Raw genomic sequence first — 15,147 nt, forward strand, 5'->3', positions numbered from 1 at the left:
GGTAGGGAGCGGGGGGCTCAGCAGGGGGGCGCTGTGCTGCAGGAAGCGGGGGGCTCAGTAGGGGGCGCTGTGGGGTAGGGAGCGGGGGGCACAGCAGGGGGCGCTCTGCCCCGTCCGTGCTGACCCCGATGCAGCGCTAGGGGGCGCTGTGTTGCAGGAAGCGGGGGGCTCAGTAGGGGGCGCTGTGGGGTAGGGAGCGGGGGGCACAGCAGGCGGCGCTCTGCCCTGTCCGTGCTGACCCCGATGCAGCGCTAGGGGGCGCTGTGGGGCAGAGAGCAGGGGGCTCAGCAGGGGGCGCTCTGCCCCGTCCGTGCTGACCCCGATGCAGCGCTAGGGGGCACTGTGGGGCAGGGAGCGGGGGGCTCAGCAGGGGGCGCTCTGCCCCGTCCGTGCTGACCCCGATGCAATGCTAGGGGGCGCTGTGTTGCAGGGAGCGGGGGGCTCAGCAGGGGGCGCTGTGGGGTAGGGAGCGGGGGGCACAGCAGGGGGCGCTCTGCCCCGTCCGTGCTGACCCCAATGTGGCGTTGGGGCGGCTGCTGCGAGGGGCGGGCATGGACTCTCCTCTCTCAGGCTGTGGGGTTGGTGCCAGCCGGGCTGACGGCCCCTTCTCCTGGCGCCCCCCCCCCCCCAGTACTACCATTCGGTGCGGATCTTCGCGGGCCAGGAGCCCACCTGCGTCTGGGTGGGCTGGGTCACCCCCGACTACCATCAGCACGACATGACCTTCGACCTGAGCAAGGTGCGCACCGTCACCGTCACCATGGGCGACGACCAGGGCCACATCCACGACAGGTGAGGGGGGCCGGTCGCGGCCAGCCTCCACTGCTCAGCACCGTGGGGCTCGGGGGGGGCAGATTGGGGAGCAGGGGGTGACCCTCAGGGGGCGCTGGGTGGATGCCAAGGAGGGGGTGTGTCACGGGGATGTGGGGCGGGAGGCCCTGGCACGGGAGGCCATGGGGCAGAAGGGCAAGAGGTCCCGGGGTGGAGTTCATGGCCCAGGGAGACGAAAGGCCACAGGTGGAAGGGGTAGGAGGCCATGGGGACGTGGGGACGTGGAGTAGGTGGCTGTGAGGCGGGGGGGGGGGATGGATCAGTTACCCCTGGGCCCACCCCTCTCCCAACAGCATCAAGCGCAGCAATTGCTACCTGGTGTGGGGCGGGGAGTTCGTGAGCAGCGGGCAGCAGACCCGGGTCAGCACCGTAGACCTGGTGCTCGGCTGCCTGGTCGACCTGGCCACGGGGCTCATGACCTTCACGGCCAACGGCAAGGAGATCAACGCCTTCTACCAGGTGAGCTGCCCCCCGGGGCACAGCCGGGGTCCCCCCCCCACAGCCAGCGGGTCCGCGCCCTGGCCCGGCCTGGGAGCCGGTGCCCCTTAGACGGGACAGGTCCCGCAGACCCGCTGGCTCCGGGCCGTCTCTCACTCCCTGCGTTTGGGCCAGGTGGAGCCGAACACCAAACTCTTCCCGGCCGTCTTCGTCCTTCCCACGAGCCAGAATGTCATCCAGTTCGAGCTGGGCAAGATGAAGGTAGGGGCGGCCCTGGGTGCCCCCTCCCCACCCTCCCGCACAGCTGGGCTCCCTCCAACCTGCCCTGCCCCCGCCCCCTGGCACAGATGGGCTCCCCCGCCCCATGGCACAGCTGGGGTCCTTCACCCTGCCCCCTGGCACAGCTGGGCAGGTTGTGCCAATGAGTGCCTGGAAGGGATTTGCTTTGAGATTTAAGCGCAATCACTCTGCCTGTTCTGTGTGGGGACTAGTGGGTCGGAACAAAGGACTGGGTCTCAGACTCCTGGGTTCTATCCTAGCTCGGGGAGGGGAGTGGGGGCTGGTGGTTAGAGCAGGAGAGGGCTGGGAGCCAGGACTCCTGGGTTCTATCCCGGCTTTGGGAGGGGAGTGGGGTCTAGTGGCTAGAGCAGGGGAGGCTGGGAGCCAGGACTCCTGGGTTCTATCCCGGCTCTGGGAGGGGAGTGGGGTCTAGTGGCTAGAGCGGGGGGGCGGGATGAGGGCTGGGAGCCAGGACTCCTGGGTTCTCTCCCAGCTCAGACACTGATTCTCGGCCTCTCTCTGCCCCTGGCAGAACATCATGCCCCTCTCAGCCGCCATGTTCCACAGCGAGCGGAAGAACCCCGAGCCACAGTGCCCGCCACGCCTCGTCATCCAGATGCTGACGCCGGTGACCTGGAGCCGCGTGCCGAACGAGTTCCTGGCCGTGGAGACAGCCCGCATCAGCGACCGGCACGGCTGGATGGTGGAGTGCGGTGACCCCCTGGTCATGATGGCCTTGCACATCCCCGAGGAGAGCCGGTGAGCGCCCCCTCCTGGCACAGGCCCCCGGGGAGAACCCTGTCACCTCCATCGCTGTGCTTGTACTAAAGCCCTGGAGCTGAGGGACTGACTCCATGAGCTGGCAGCAGTAGTAGGCTATTAACCTCTTGTCTCACTTCCCAGTGGCCGGTCCACTTCGGTAGCTATCTCGGTGCAAGCTAGGGAATGGCCCAACCCCCCCTCCAGGGACTGTTCTGTCCTCCGCACCTGGCTCCCTGCCAGAAGTGTGCTGCGTGGCTGACAAACAGCTGCTGTGCCCCAGCTCAGAGGTGGATGCATCTCAGTGGTGGAGGAAGTGATAAACTGAAGCACAGAGAGGGGGGAAATTACTTTCTCCAAGGATGATTCATTGTCTCACTGTCAGACCCTGGATTAGAACCCAGGAGTCCTGGCTCCCAGCCCCCCTGCTCTAACCACTAGACCCCACTCCCCTTCCACAGCTGGGGATAGAACCCAGGAGTCCTGGCTCCCAGCCCCCCTGCTCTAACCATTAGACCCCACTCCCCTCCCAGAGCTGGGGATAGAACCCAGGAGTCCTGGCTCCCAGCCCCCCCCTGCTCTAACCACTAGACCCCACTCCCCTCCCAGAGCTGGGGAGAGAACCCAGGCGTCCTGGCTCCCAGCCCTCCCGCTCTAACCAGTGGGCCCCACTCCCGGCAGGTGCATCGACGTCCTGGAGCTGTCGGAGCAGCAGGCCCTGCTGACGTTCCAGCACCACTCACTGCAGCTGTACTGCGCCGTGTGCGCCCTGGGCAACAACCGGGTGGCGCACGCCCTGTGCAGCCACGTGGACGAGTCCCAGCTGCTGTACGCCATCGAGAGCCCCCACCTGCCCGGCCCGCTCCGCAGCGGCTACTACGACCTGCTCATGAGCATGCACCTGGAGTCGGCCAAGCGGGCCCGGCTCACCATGAACAGCGAGTTCATCGTGCCCATGACGGACGCCACCAAGAGCATCCGGCTCTTCCCCGAGAGCAGCCGGCAGCCCGGCCTGCCCGGTGTGGGCACCAGCACCTGCCTGCGTCCGCCCCTGCACTTCGCCCCGCCCTGCTTCGTCAGCACCAGCCCCGAGCGCTACCAACTGAGCCCCGAGCTGCCGCTGGAGGCGCTGAAGCTGAAGGCGCTGGCCATGCTGACGGAGGCGGTGCAGGACGGCGGGCAGCACAGCCGGGACCCAGTGGGCGGCAGCGTCCAGTTCCACTTCGTGCCCGTCCTCAAGCTGGTCTCCACCCTGCTGGTCATGGGCGTCTTCGGGGATGAGGACGTGCGGCACATCCTGCGCATGATCGAGCCGGCCGTCTTCGGGGAGCCCGCCGAGGAGGAGCAGGGCGAGGCGGAGAAGCCGGAGGAGGAGGAGGGGGAGAAGGCCGGGGTGAAGGCTGGCGAGGAGGAGGCCGAGGAGCTGGAGGAGGGGCTGCTGCAGATGAAGCTGCCCGAGTCGGTCAAGCTGCAGGTGAGAGACCCGCGGAGCGGGGGAAACCTGATCCTGCCCCCCTTCTTCTCACGCGCAGAGTGGGGGGGTCCCTGCCCCCGTCCCCCGTCTCCACATAGCACAGAGCGGGGGGGGGGTCCCTGCCCCTGTCCCCCGTCTACCCATAGCACAGAGTGGGGGACCCTGCCCCCATCCCCCGTTTCCCCATAGCACAGAGTGGGGGACCCTGCCCCTGTCCCCCGTCTCCTCGTGGTGCAGAGCGGGGGAACCCTGATCCTGTCCCCCTTCTTCTCACACGCAGAGTGGGGGGGTCCCTGCCCCCGTCTCCCCATAGCACAGAACGGGGGGGGTCCCTGCCCCCGTCCCCCGTCTACCCATAGCACAGAGTGGGGGACCCTGCCCCCGTCCCCCGTTTCCCCATAGCACAGAGTGGGGGACCCTGCCCCTGTCCCCCGTCTCCTCGTGGTGCAGAGCGGGGGAACCCTGATCCTGTCCCCCTTCTTCTCACGCACAGAGTGGGGGGGTCCCTGCCCCTGTCCCCCGTCTCCCCATAGCACAGAGCGGGGGGGGGTCCCTGCCCCCGTCCCCCGTCTACCCATAGCACAGAGTGGGGGACCCTGCCCCCGTCCCCCGTTTCCCCATAGCACAGAGTGGGGGACCCTGCCCCTGTCCCCCGTCTCCTCGTGGTGCAGAGCGGGGGACCCTGATCCTGTCCCCCTTCTTCTCACGCGCAGAGCGGGGGGTCCCTGCCCCCATCTCCTCACAGCAGAGGGACCCTGCCCCCGTCCCCCCATAGCACGGAGTGGGGGGTCCCTGTCCCCATCCCCTGTCTCCTCATGGCGTGGAGCAGGGGGACCCTGATCCTGCCCCCCTTCTTCTCACACGCAGAGTTGGGGGGTCCTTGTCCCTGTCTCCCATCTCCCCATAGCACAGAGTGGGGGGTCCCTGCCCCGTCTCCCCGTGACACGGAGTGGGGGGTCCCCATCTCTCCACAGCATAGATGGCCTGTCCTTCCCTGCCATATCCCTGCCCCCCACCTCCCTCCGGCGCTGACAGCCCATCCTCCCCGCAGATGTGCAACCTGCTGCAGTACTTCTGTGACCGGGAGCTGCAGCACCGGGTGGAGGCGATCATCGCCTTCTCGGAGCGCTACATGGACCGGCTGCAGAGCAACCAGCGCCAGCGCTATGGACTCCTCATGCAGGCGTTCACCATGTCGGCCGCCGAGACCGCCCGGCGCACCCGCGAGTTCCGCTCACCCCCGCAGGAGCAGGTACGGCGCCCGGCCCCGGCACACTGCCTGGCACCTCACTGGCCCCTGTGCACCGCCCAGTCCTGGCACATCGCCCGATACCTCACCGGCCCCGGCACACCGCCCGGCCCCGGCACACTGCCTGGCACCTCACTGGCCCCTGTGCACCGCCCAGTCCTGGCACATTGCCCGATACCTCACCGGCCACGGCACACCGCCCGGCCCCGGCACACTGCCTGGCACCTCACTGGCCCCTGTGCACCGCCCAGTTCTGGCACCTTGCCCGATACCTCACCGGCTCCGGCACACCGCCTGGCCCCGGCACACTGCCTGGCACCTCACTGGCCCCTATGCACCGCCCAGTTCTGGCACATCGCCCGGCATCTCACCGGCCCCAGCACCTCCCCAGCCCCGGCACACTGCCTGGTACCTCACCGGCCCCGGCACACTGCCTGGCACCTCACTGGCCCCCGTGCACTGCCCAGTCCTGGCACATCGCCCGGCATCTCACCGGACCCGGCACCTCCCCAGCCCCGGCGCACTGCCTGGCACCTCACCGGCCCCGGCACACTGCCTGGCACCTCACTGGCCCCTGTGCACCGCCCAGTCCTGGCACATCGCCCGATACCTCACCGGCCCCGGCACACCGCCCGGCCCCGGAACACTGCCTGGCACCTCACTGGCACCTGTGCACCGCCCAGTCCTGGCACATCGCCCGGCATCTCACCGGACCCGGCACCTCCCCAGCCCCGGCGCACTGCCTGGCACCTCACCGGCCCCGGCACACTACCTGGAACCTCACTGGCCCCTGTGCACCGCCCAGTCCTGGCACATCGCCCGGCACCTCACCGGCCCCGGCACACCGCCCGGCCCCAGCACACAACCCGGCCCCTCACCGACCCCGGCACACCACCCGGCCCCGGCACACTGCCTGGTACCTCACCGGCCCCGGCACACCACCCGGCCCCGGCACACCACCCGGCACCTCACCGGCTCCGGCACACATCCTGGCCCCAGCACACTGCCTGGCACCTCACCAGCCCCGGCACACCGCCCGGCCCCGGCTCACCGCCAGGCACCTCACCGGCCCCGGCACACTGCCCAGCCCCTGGCCAGCCCCGGGACGTCCGTGCGGCAGGGACATGGGGGGGAATTGGGAGGGGGAGCAGGGACTGGACCAGCCCATGGGGCAAAGGGGCCAGGTGCTGGAGCAGCAGCAGGTCCAGCCCCGGCCCCTGCCTGCTCGTCCTCCCCTTCCCCCCGTGCTCCCCATGCCTCACCATCTCGCCCTCCCCCCCCCCAGATCAACATGCTGCTGCACTTCAAGCAAGGGGCGGACGAGGAGGAGTGCCCGGTGCCCGAGGACATCCGCGACGAGCTGCTGGATTTCCACACCGACCTGCTGAGCCACTGCGGTGAGGGGCCCCCGCCCCGTCCCACTGGGTGTCCCCCCACCCCACCCCCACTGCCCAGGGCCCCGTCCCGCTGGGTATCCCGTCCCCCCCCACCCCCAGTGCCCAGGGCCCCATCCCGCCAGGTGTCCCCTGTCACGGAGTCCCCGGGCGATGCTCTGGAACTGCTCCCCACAAAGCCAGGCAGGACTCTGGGGAGTCTCCTCTCCCTGGGAGCAGACTGTCTTCAGGGCACGAAGCTCACACGGCTTCACCTCCTGGGTCTGACCTTGGAGCATTCAGCATCCTCTGCCCCTCCGTGCGCTTCCCACAGCGAGTTCGCCCAGGCGGGGTCCTGGGGAAGCCAGAGGGCCCGGCACCCCCACTTCGCAGTCAGACGTGACTCTCAGCCAGCCAGTAAAACAGAGGTTTATTAGACGACAGGAACACGGTCTAAAACAGAGCTTGTAGGTACAGCGGCGAACGGGACCCCTCAGCCGGGTCCATTCTGGGGGGCAGCGAGCCAGACACCCCCATCTGCCCTCACTCCTAGTCCCCAGCCAGCCCCAAACTCAAACCCCCTCCAGCCCCTCCTTCTCTGCTTTGTTCCTTTCCCCGGGCCAGGAGGTCACCTGACCTCTTTGTTCTCCAACACCTTCAGCTGGCATCTTGCAGGGGGGAAGGGCCCCGGCCAACAGGTGCCAGGAGACAGAGTGTCGGCCATTTATGCACACTGGCCCTTTGCTCTGCAACAGTCTCACCCCCTAGAGACTTAAGAAATGCATAGGGGAAACTGAGGCACCCACACAGTATTCAGAGGAAACATTAAGAACAGTCCCACTTCGTCACACCCCCCCACCCCCAGTGCCCAGGGCCCCGTCCCGCCTGGTGTCCCCCCCACCCCCAGGGCCCCGCACCGCATCCCGCCTGGTGTCCCCCCACCCCCACGGCCCAGTGCCCAGGGCCCCATCCTGCCACGTGTCCCCCCACCCCCAGGGCCCAGAGTCCCCTCCCGCCGTGTGTCCCCCCCCACCCCCGGAGCCCATTCGTGCCGTGTCCCCCCAGGCATCGAGGCCGAGGGGGGGGAGGAGGAGGAGGAGGAGGACACGTCCCTGCGACACCGGCTCAGGACCCTGGTGCAGAAGGTGCTGAGCTTCCGGAAGAAGAAGAAGGAGCAGGAGGAGGAGCTGCCCCCCGAGGAGGAGCCGGCGCCCAGTGAGCCGGGCGGGAGCTGGGGGGCTGGATGGGGGAGGGGTGGTGGCCGGGGGGCTGGCTGGGACGGGGAACCTGGGGGCTGGCTGGGGGAAAGCTGGGGGGCTGTCTGGGGAGGGGCAGTGGCCGGGGGGCTGGCTGGGATGGGGAACCTGGGGGCTGGCTGGGGGAAAGCTGGGGGGCTGGCTGGGGAGGGGCGGTGGCCGGGGGGCTGGCTGGGACGGGGAACTGGGGGGCTGGTACCTATGGCATCCCTTCTGTGGGTGGTGCCAGGCATGCACTGCCCCCCATGCAGTGGTGTCACGCTGGCGGGAAGGGACCCCCAGTGACCTTCAAGCCTCTTGTTTTAGGCCCCCCATTGCAGAGGGCCCCTGAGCTCTGGGTCCCAGGGTGCCCCAGTCTTGGTGTGCAGGCGCCATGGTGCTGCTGCTGCCCCCAGCACTGCCCCATGTGCCCCAGCTACCCGGCAGTGCCGCCCCCCTCCCCGTGACCTGGCGCTGCTCCCCCGTGACCTGGCGCTGACCCCTGCCCCCCCCAGGCACGCTGCAGGAGCTGATCTCCCACACCATGGTGCACTGGGCACAGGAGTCCTTCATCCAGAGCCCGGCGCTGGTGCGTGTCATGTTCAGCCTGCTGCACCGGCAGTACGACGCCATCGGGGAGCTGCTCCGCGCCCTGCCCCGGGCCTACACCATCAACGCCGTCTCAGTGGGCGACGCCATGAGCCTGCTCGAGAGCCTGGGCCAGATCCGCTCCCTGCTCATCGTGCAGATGGGCCCGGAGGAGGAGACCCTCATGATCCAGAGCATCGGGTATCCCCCTCACCGCCTGCCCCCCCCCCCGGCCCTGGGGTCCCCTTCCTGCCCGCGCCTCGCCCCCCCCCCCCCGGCCCTGGGGTCCCCTCGCCGCCTGTGTCCCGCCCCCCCGGCCCTGGGGTCCCCTCGCTGCCCATGCCCCACCCCCCCGGCCCTGGGGTCCCCTCGCCGCCGGTATCCCGGCCCCCCGACCATGGGGTCCCCTCGCTGCCTGCCCCCCGGCCATGGAGTCCCCTCGCCGCCTGTGTCCCGGCCCCCTGGCCATGGGGTCCCCTCGGTGCCCGCGCCCCAGCCCCCTCGCCTTCTGCACCCCGCCTCCCCCTGCCCTGGGGTCCCCTCGCTGCCCGGTCTCCTAGCTGCCTGTCCCCCCCGCCCCCCGGCCCTGGGGTCCCCTCACTGCCCAATCTCCTCACTGCATGCCCCCACTGGCTCTCGGGTCCCCTTGCCACCCGCCCCCTGCGGTCCTGGGGTCCCCTCACCACCTGTGTCCTGCCCCCCCCGGCCCTGGTGCAACCCCTGGCCATGGGGTCCCCTCGCTGCCCACGCCCCGCACCCCCGATCCACAGCCCCCTGCTCTCCCAGCACTGGGCTCCCCATCCCCATCCCCATCTCTGCCATAGGGTCTGCCCCACACTTCCCTGCTCCGGATCGTGAGAGGCCAGTGGAGGACCCCCCCTCACACACACACACACACACACACACACTCCCTTCACTGGCGACTCAGCCCCCAGCATGGCTAAAGCCCAGCCCGGTGCCGCCCGCTCCGCAGGGTCCATATCCCCCCGTCCCCTTCTCCCTCTGCAGAAACATCATGAACAACAAAGTCTTCTACCAGCATCCCAACCTGATGCGAGCGCTGGGTATGCACGAGACGGTCATGGAGGTGATGGTCAACGTGCTGGGAGGGGGCGAGTCCAAGGTGAGTGGAGGGTTCACGCAGCCTGACGTCACGCCAGGTCCTCGCGGGACCCCCTGGATAACCCAGGCCAGAGTCCTGCCCCCAAACAATTCCTAGAGCAGATCCTTTCAGAGAACAGCCAGCCCTGGCCTTGGGGTCCCCCTGCTTTGCTGGTGCCCCACACCCCACTGGCCGAGCCCTGGGGTCCCCAGGCTCTGCCGGTGCCCCGCGCCCTGCACCCCCCAGCCCTGGGGCCCCCTGCCTCACTGCTGGCGCCCCATGCCCCCTGGCCCTGGGGTCCCCCTGCTCTGCCGGTGCCCCATGCCCTGCATCCCCTGGCCCTGGGGTCCCCCTGCCTTGCTGCCAGCACCCCACCCCTGATCCACAGCCCCCTGCTTTCCCAGCCCTGGGCTCCTCACCCCCAGCTCTGCCATAGGGCCTGCCCCACACCTCCCTGCTCCCTCTGAGCAGTGTCCGATTGTGTCGGGGGGAGGGAAGTGTGTGTCGGGGTTGGATGTCCCCTTGAATGCCTAGGCCGTGTGGGGCGTAGCTCAGAAACCGCTGAGCCGAGCATGGCAAAGAACTGAGACCCGGAGCAGAAAACCCCCAGCCCGAAAGAAATGCAACGAATGGGAGTTATTCGACCACACCAGCTGCAGGACACTGACTGCACACAATGCACCAAGTTGTGTTCAGTAACCAAAGACAGCCCCTCTGGGGCGGGGCAAGAGGGCTGTTTATACAGGGCCCCCCCACTTGGTGCTGAGATGCAGCCCCCTCTGGGGCGGGGCGCGGGGGCTGTTTATACAGGGCCCCCCCACTTGGTGCTGAGATGCAGCCCCCTCTGGGGCGGGGCGCGGGGGCTGTTTATACAGGGCCCCCTCACTTGGTGCTGAGATGCAGCCCCCTCTGGGGCGGGGCGCGGGGGCTGTTTATACAGGGCCCCCCCACTTGGTGCTGAGATGCAGCCCCCTCTGGGGCGGGGCAAGGGGGCTGTTTATACAGGGCCCCCTCACTTGGTGCTGAGATGCAGCCCCCTCTGGGGTGGGGCGCGGGGGCTGTTTATACAGGGCCCCCCCACTTGGTGCTGAGATGCAGCCCCCTCTGGGGCGGGGCGCGGGGGCTGTTTATACAGGGCCCCCCCACTTGGTGCTGAGATGCAGCCCCCTCTGGGGCGGGGCGCGGGGGCTGTTTATACAGGGCCCCCACACTTGGTGCTGAGATGCAGCCCCCTCTGGGGCGGGGCGCGGGGGCTGTTTATACAGGGCCCCCTCACTTGGTGCTGAGATGCAGCCCCCTCTGGGGCGGGGCGCGGGGGCTGTTTATACAGGGCCCCCCCACTTGGTGCTGAGATGCAGCCCCCTCTGGGGCGGGGCGCGGGGGCTGTTTATACAGGGCCCCCTCACTTGGTGCTGAGATGCAGCCCCCTCTGGGGCGGGGCAAGGGGGCTGTTTATACAGGGCCCCCTCACTTGGTGCTGAGATGCAGCCCCCTCTGGGGCGGGGCGCGGGGGCTGTTTATACAGGGCCCCCACACTTGGTGCTGAGATGCAGCCCCCTCTGGGGCGGGGCAAGGGGGCTGTTTATACAGGGCCCCCACACTTGGTGCTGAGATGCAGCCCCCTCTGGGGCGGGGCGCGGGGGCTGTTTATACAGGGCCCCCCCACTTGGTGCTGAGATGCAGCCCCCTCTGGGGCGGGGCGCGGGGGCTGTTTATACAGGGCCCCCCCACTTGGTGCTGAGATGCAGCCCCCTCTGGGGCGGGCCGCGGGGGCTGTTTATACAGGGCCCCCCCACTTGGTGCTGAGATGCAGCCCCCTCTGGGGTGGGGCGCGGGGGCTGTTTATACAGGGCCCCCTCACTTGGTGCTGAGATGCAGCCCCCTCTGGGGCGGGGCGCGGGGGCTGTTTCTACAGGGCCCCCCCACTTGGTGCTGAGATGCAGCCCCCTCTGGGGCGGGGCGCGGGGGCTGTTTATACAGGGCCCCCTCACTTGGTGCTGAGATGCAGCCCCCTCTGGGGCGGGGCGCGGGGGCTGTTTATACAGGGCCCCCCCACTTGGTGCTGAGATGCAGCCCCCTCTGGGGCGGGGCAAGGGGGCTGTTTATACAGGGCCCCCTCACTTGGTGCTGAGATGCAGCCCCCTCTGGGGCGGGGCAAGGGGGAGGAGGCTCAGAGGGAGGAGGCTCTTGTGCCCCCATTGTGGGGGGGTGGCAGCGTGGCTCGGAGATGGGGCTGCTGCTGCAGGGCCAGAGGGGGCAGGGAGGAGAGAGCCCCCCCCCCCCCCCCCGGCTGTGAGAGCTGCAGAGGAGCAGTCTCCGGCCCTGGCAGCGGGTGGAAATAGGGGGAGGGTGGGGGAAGGGCCTGTTGCCCCAGAGCAGGGCGGGAGGTGGGGGCTGGCTGAGCAGGGATTTACTGGCATCTCCGACGCCCTGTTGCCCCCCTCTCCCCCCAGGAGATTCGCTTCCCTAAGATGGTCACCAACTGCTGCCGCTTCCTCTGCTACTTCTGCCGTATCAGCCGCCAGAACCAGCGCTCCATGTTCGACCACCTCAGCTACCTGCTGGAGAACAGCGGCATCGGGCTGGGTGAGCTCCCCACCGCCGCTGGCAGTACGGGGCGCAGGACACAGAGCTGGTGGGGTGCGATCTCAGCCAGCAGAGGGCAGCAGGGACACACACCCCCAGAGCAGGGCTCAGCCCCTCCAGCAGGGGGCAGTGTGACACACGCACACATACACACACACACACACGTACGTACGTGTGCAAACGCCAGGCAGCTCCTCGCACGCTGCCCTGCTCACGCCGGGTCCCCTTCCCGAGCCCCCGGGTGCTAACCCCGCTGCCCTCCCCCGGGCGGGCCCCTCTTCTCCCCTAGGTATGCGGGGATCCACTCCCCTGGATGTGGCTGCTGCCTCCGTCATCGACAACAACGAGCTGGCGCTGGCGCTGCAGGAGCAGGACCTGGAGAAGGTGGGGGACGGGACGGGGCGGGGCGGGGGGCCTGTGGTGATGGGGGGCGAGAGGTTTGCAGGGTAGGGGACAGAGTGCAACTGACCAGGGAGGGAGGCTGAAACTGACCAGGCTGGTGGGGGGTGAGGGGGATGTGTGTGTGGGAGGAGATTTGGGGGGGGGGACAAGTTTGGGGCCAGATCCCCAGCAGGTGTAAATGGGCATCGTTTCACCGAGCACCGTCAGCCCGCTGGCCCTTTCCCTGCGACCCCCACTCCTTGGCTGCTTGGGGAGGACAAGTACCCCCCCCCCCACGGTCTGCATGCTCCTACCCCCCCAGGTGGTGATGTACCTGGCGAGTTGCGGCCTGCAGAGCTGCCCCATGCTGCTGGCCAAGGGCTACCCCGACATCGGCTGGAACCCCTGTGGGGGAGAGCGCTACCTGGACTTCCTGCGCTTCGCCGTCTTCGTCAACGGTGAGCGACTGGGCACGGCAGGGATGGGGGGCATCCCTGTATGCGGAGCCCCCCGGTTCGGGGCAGGGCGGGCCGTGGGGCAAAGACCCCCCGGCTCGGGGCAGGGCGGGTCGTGGGGCAAAGATACCCCCCCGGTTCAGTGCAGGGCGGGTTGTGGGGCAAAGACCCCCCCCAGCTCGGGGCAGGGCGGGTCATGGGGCAAAGACCCCCCTGCTCGGGGCAGGGCGGGTCGTGGGGCAAAGACCCCCTGGCTCGGGGCAGGCCGGGTCGTGGGGCAAAGATACCCCCCCGGTTCAGTGCAGGGCGGGTCGTGGTGCAAAGACCCCCCTGCTCGGGGCAGGGCGGGCCGTGGGGCAAAGACCCCCCAGCTTGGGGCAGGGCGGGTTGTGGGGCAAAGACCCCCCCCCCCGGCTCGGGGCAGGGCGGGTTGTGGGGCAAAGACCTCCCCGGCTTGGGGCAGGGCGGGTTGTGGGGCAAAGACCTCCCCGGCTTGGGGCAGGGCAGGTTGTGGGGCAAAGACACCCCCCCCACACGGCTCGGGGCAGGGCGGGTTGTGGGGCAAAGACACCCCCCCCCCCCACGGCTCAGGGCAGGGCAGGTTGTGGGCCAAAGACCCCCCCCGGCTCGGGGCAGGGCGGGTCGTGGGGCAAAGACCTCCCAGGCTTGGGGCAGGGCGGGTTGTGGGGCAAAGACCTCCCCGGCTTGGGGCAGGGCGGGTTGTGGGGCAAAGACACCCCCCCCCCCGGCTTGGGACAGGCTAGGAACGTGTCTCTTGCTAGGTGAGCCTGGCTTGGATTGAAGAGCCCCGGGAGGTGCCAGCCCTCCTGCCCCCCGTTACCTGTCCCCCTCCCTTGGCACCAAGAGGTCCCAGCCAGGTCTCCCCCCCCGGCCAGGGCTCCCCTTTCCTGCACCCACCAGTGAGGCAGGCAGCCGGTCTGAGCGCGGTGCCCTCCCGCCCCTGCAGGCGAGAGCGTGGAGGAGAACGCCAATGTGGTGGTGCGGCTGCTGATCCGCCGGCCCGAATGCTTCGGGCCCGCCCTGCGCGGCGAGGGCGGCAGCGGGCTGCTGGCCGCCATCGAAGAGGCCATCAAGATCTCGGAGGACCCGGCCCGGGACGGGCCCACCGTGAAGAAGGACCGTCGGCGGGAGCTGTGCGTGCGGGCGCGGATTTGCACGGGCAGTGTCGAGTGTGTGCGTGCGTGTGCACCAGGGCCGTGCTGCGGGCACAGAGCTGTGTGCTGTGCCGCGGGGGTGCACAGACCGTGGTGGACACCGTGTGTTCTGGGTGTGCGGCTGGGTGTGTGTGTTTGCACGGTTGGTGCGCGGTGCACGTTTGCACCAACCCTGTGTGTGTGCGTACGCAGGTGCGTAGCTGTGAGCACATGGGCAGTGTGTGTGTGCGTGCCGTGGTGTGTACCTCACACTCTGCGTGTGCACAGGGTGTCTGTGTGTGCCCTCCCCGTGTCCCCCACCAGCTACACACATCCGGGCGAACGCTGCCTTGCAGAGCGCCACTCCCCGGGGGCTGCCCTGCGTGTCGTCCCACTCAGCCCCCCGTGGTGAGATCCACCCATCCCTTCCCCGGTCACACCGCCAGCCCTGCATGCTCCCCTCTCCTTGCGCCCCCCTCGGTCTTACCCACCCTCCCCTCCCCGGGCCCCACACACACCGACCCACATGTGTGTCCTCCAGCATTTGTGTCTTCTCTGCCCACCCCCCGAATCCCCACCCACACCCTCAACCCTGCCCACGCCAACACCCCAGGCCCCCGTGTGCCCAGCCCAGCGACACGCCCTCCCTCCCTGGCGGGGACTGGCGGGGGGCAGGATCCCACCCCTCCCTCACTCTTGCTCTCTGCGCCCCGGCAGGTTCGGGGGGGAGGATACGCACGAGGAGAACCGGGTGCACCTGGGCAACGCCATCATGTCCTTCTACGCGGCGCTGATCGACCTGCTGGGGCGCTGCGCCCCCGAGATGCATGTAAGCTCCCGGGCGGGGGCGGAGGAGGGCTGGGGGCGCGGGGTGCCAGCTGGGTGACGCCTGCGCTCTCTGCCCACAGCTGATTCAGGCCGGGAAGGGCGAGGCGCTGCGGATCCGGGCCATCCTGCGCTCCCTGGTGCCCCTGGACGACCTCGTCGGCATCATCAGCCTCCCGCTGCAGATCCCTGCCTTTGGCAAGGGTACGGGCCTGGGGCCTTTTCCCTCTGGGGGGCAGCGCCCATCGGCCCTGGGCGGGGGGCTGGCTGGTTCGGGGGGACCTGGGGCCTTTCCCCTCTGGGGGGCGGCGCCCATCGGCCCTGGGCGGGGGGCTGGCTGGTTCGGGGGGACCTGGGGCCTTTCCCCTCTGGGGGGCGGCACCCATCAGCCCTGGGCGGGGGGCTGGCTGGTTCGGGG

General features: G+C 69.3%; 1 protein-coding gene across 2 annotated transcripts in view; it reads left to right on the forward strand.

Moving 5' to 3' along the window:
* Positions 1-15,147, forward strand: part of RYR1 (ryanodine receptor 1) — a 108,982-nt gene that overhangs the window by 42,608 nt on the left and 51,227 nt on the right. For both annotated transcript variants that reach the window (XM_065420771.1, XM_065420772.1), the window contains exons 31-46: positions 632-792; positions 1,125-1,290; positions 1,444-1,530; positions 2,081-2,307; positions 2,989-3,781; positions 4,833-5,033; positions 6,316-6,427; positions 7,469-7,618; positions 8,154-8,427; positions 9,235-9,349; positions 11,782-11,914; positions 12,204-12,298; positions 12,618-12,753; positions 13,718-13,904; positions 14,622-14,733; positions 14,813-14,933. In XM_065420771.1, coding sequence (XP_065276843.1) covers positions 632-792; positions 1,125-1,290; positions 1,444-1,530; positions 2,081-2,307; positions 2,989-3,781; positions 4,833-5,033; positions 6,316-6,427; positions 7,469-7,618; positions 8,154-8,427; positions 9,235-9,349; positions 11,782-11,914; positions 12,204-12,298; positions 12,618-12,753; positions 13,718-13,904; positions 14,622-14,733; positions 14,813-14,933 — 3,070 coding nt within the window. The remainder of the gene's footprint in view (positions 1-631; positions 793-1,124; positions 1,291-1,443; positions 1,531-2,080; positions 2,308-2,988; positions 3,782-4,832; positions 5,034-6,315; positions 6,428-7,468; positions 7,619-8,153; positions 8,428-9,234; positions 9,350-11,781; positions 11,915-12,203; positions 12,299-12,617; positions 12,754-13,717; positions 13,905-14,621; positions 14,734-14,812; positions 14,934-15,147) is intronic.

Source organism: Emys orbicularis, chromosome 21 (assembly GCF_028017835.1).
Source record: "Emys orbicularis isolate rEmyOrb1 chromosome 21, rEmyOrb1.hap1, whole genome shotgun sequence".
Classification (NCBI taxonomy): Eukaryota; Metazoa; Chordata; order Testudines; family Emydidae; genus Emys; species Emys orbicularis.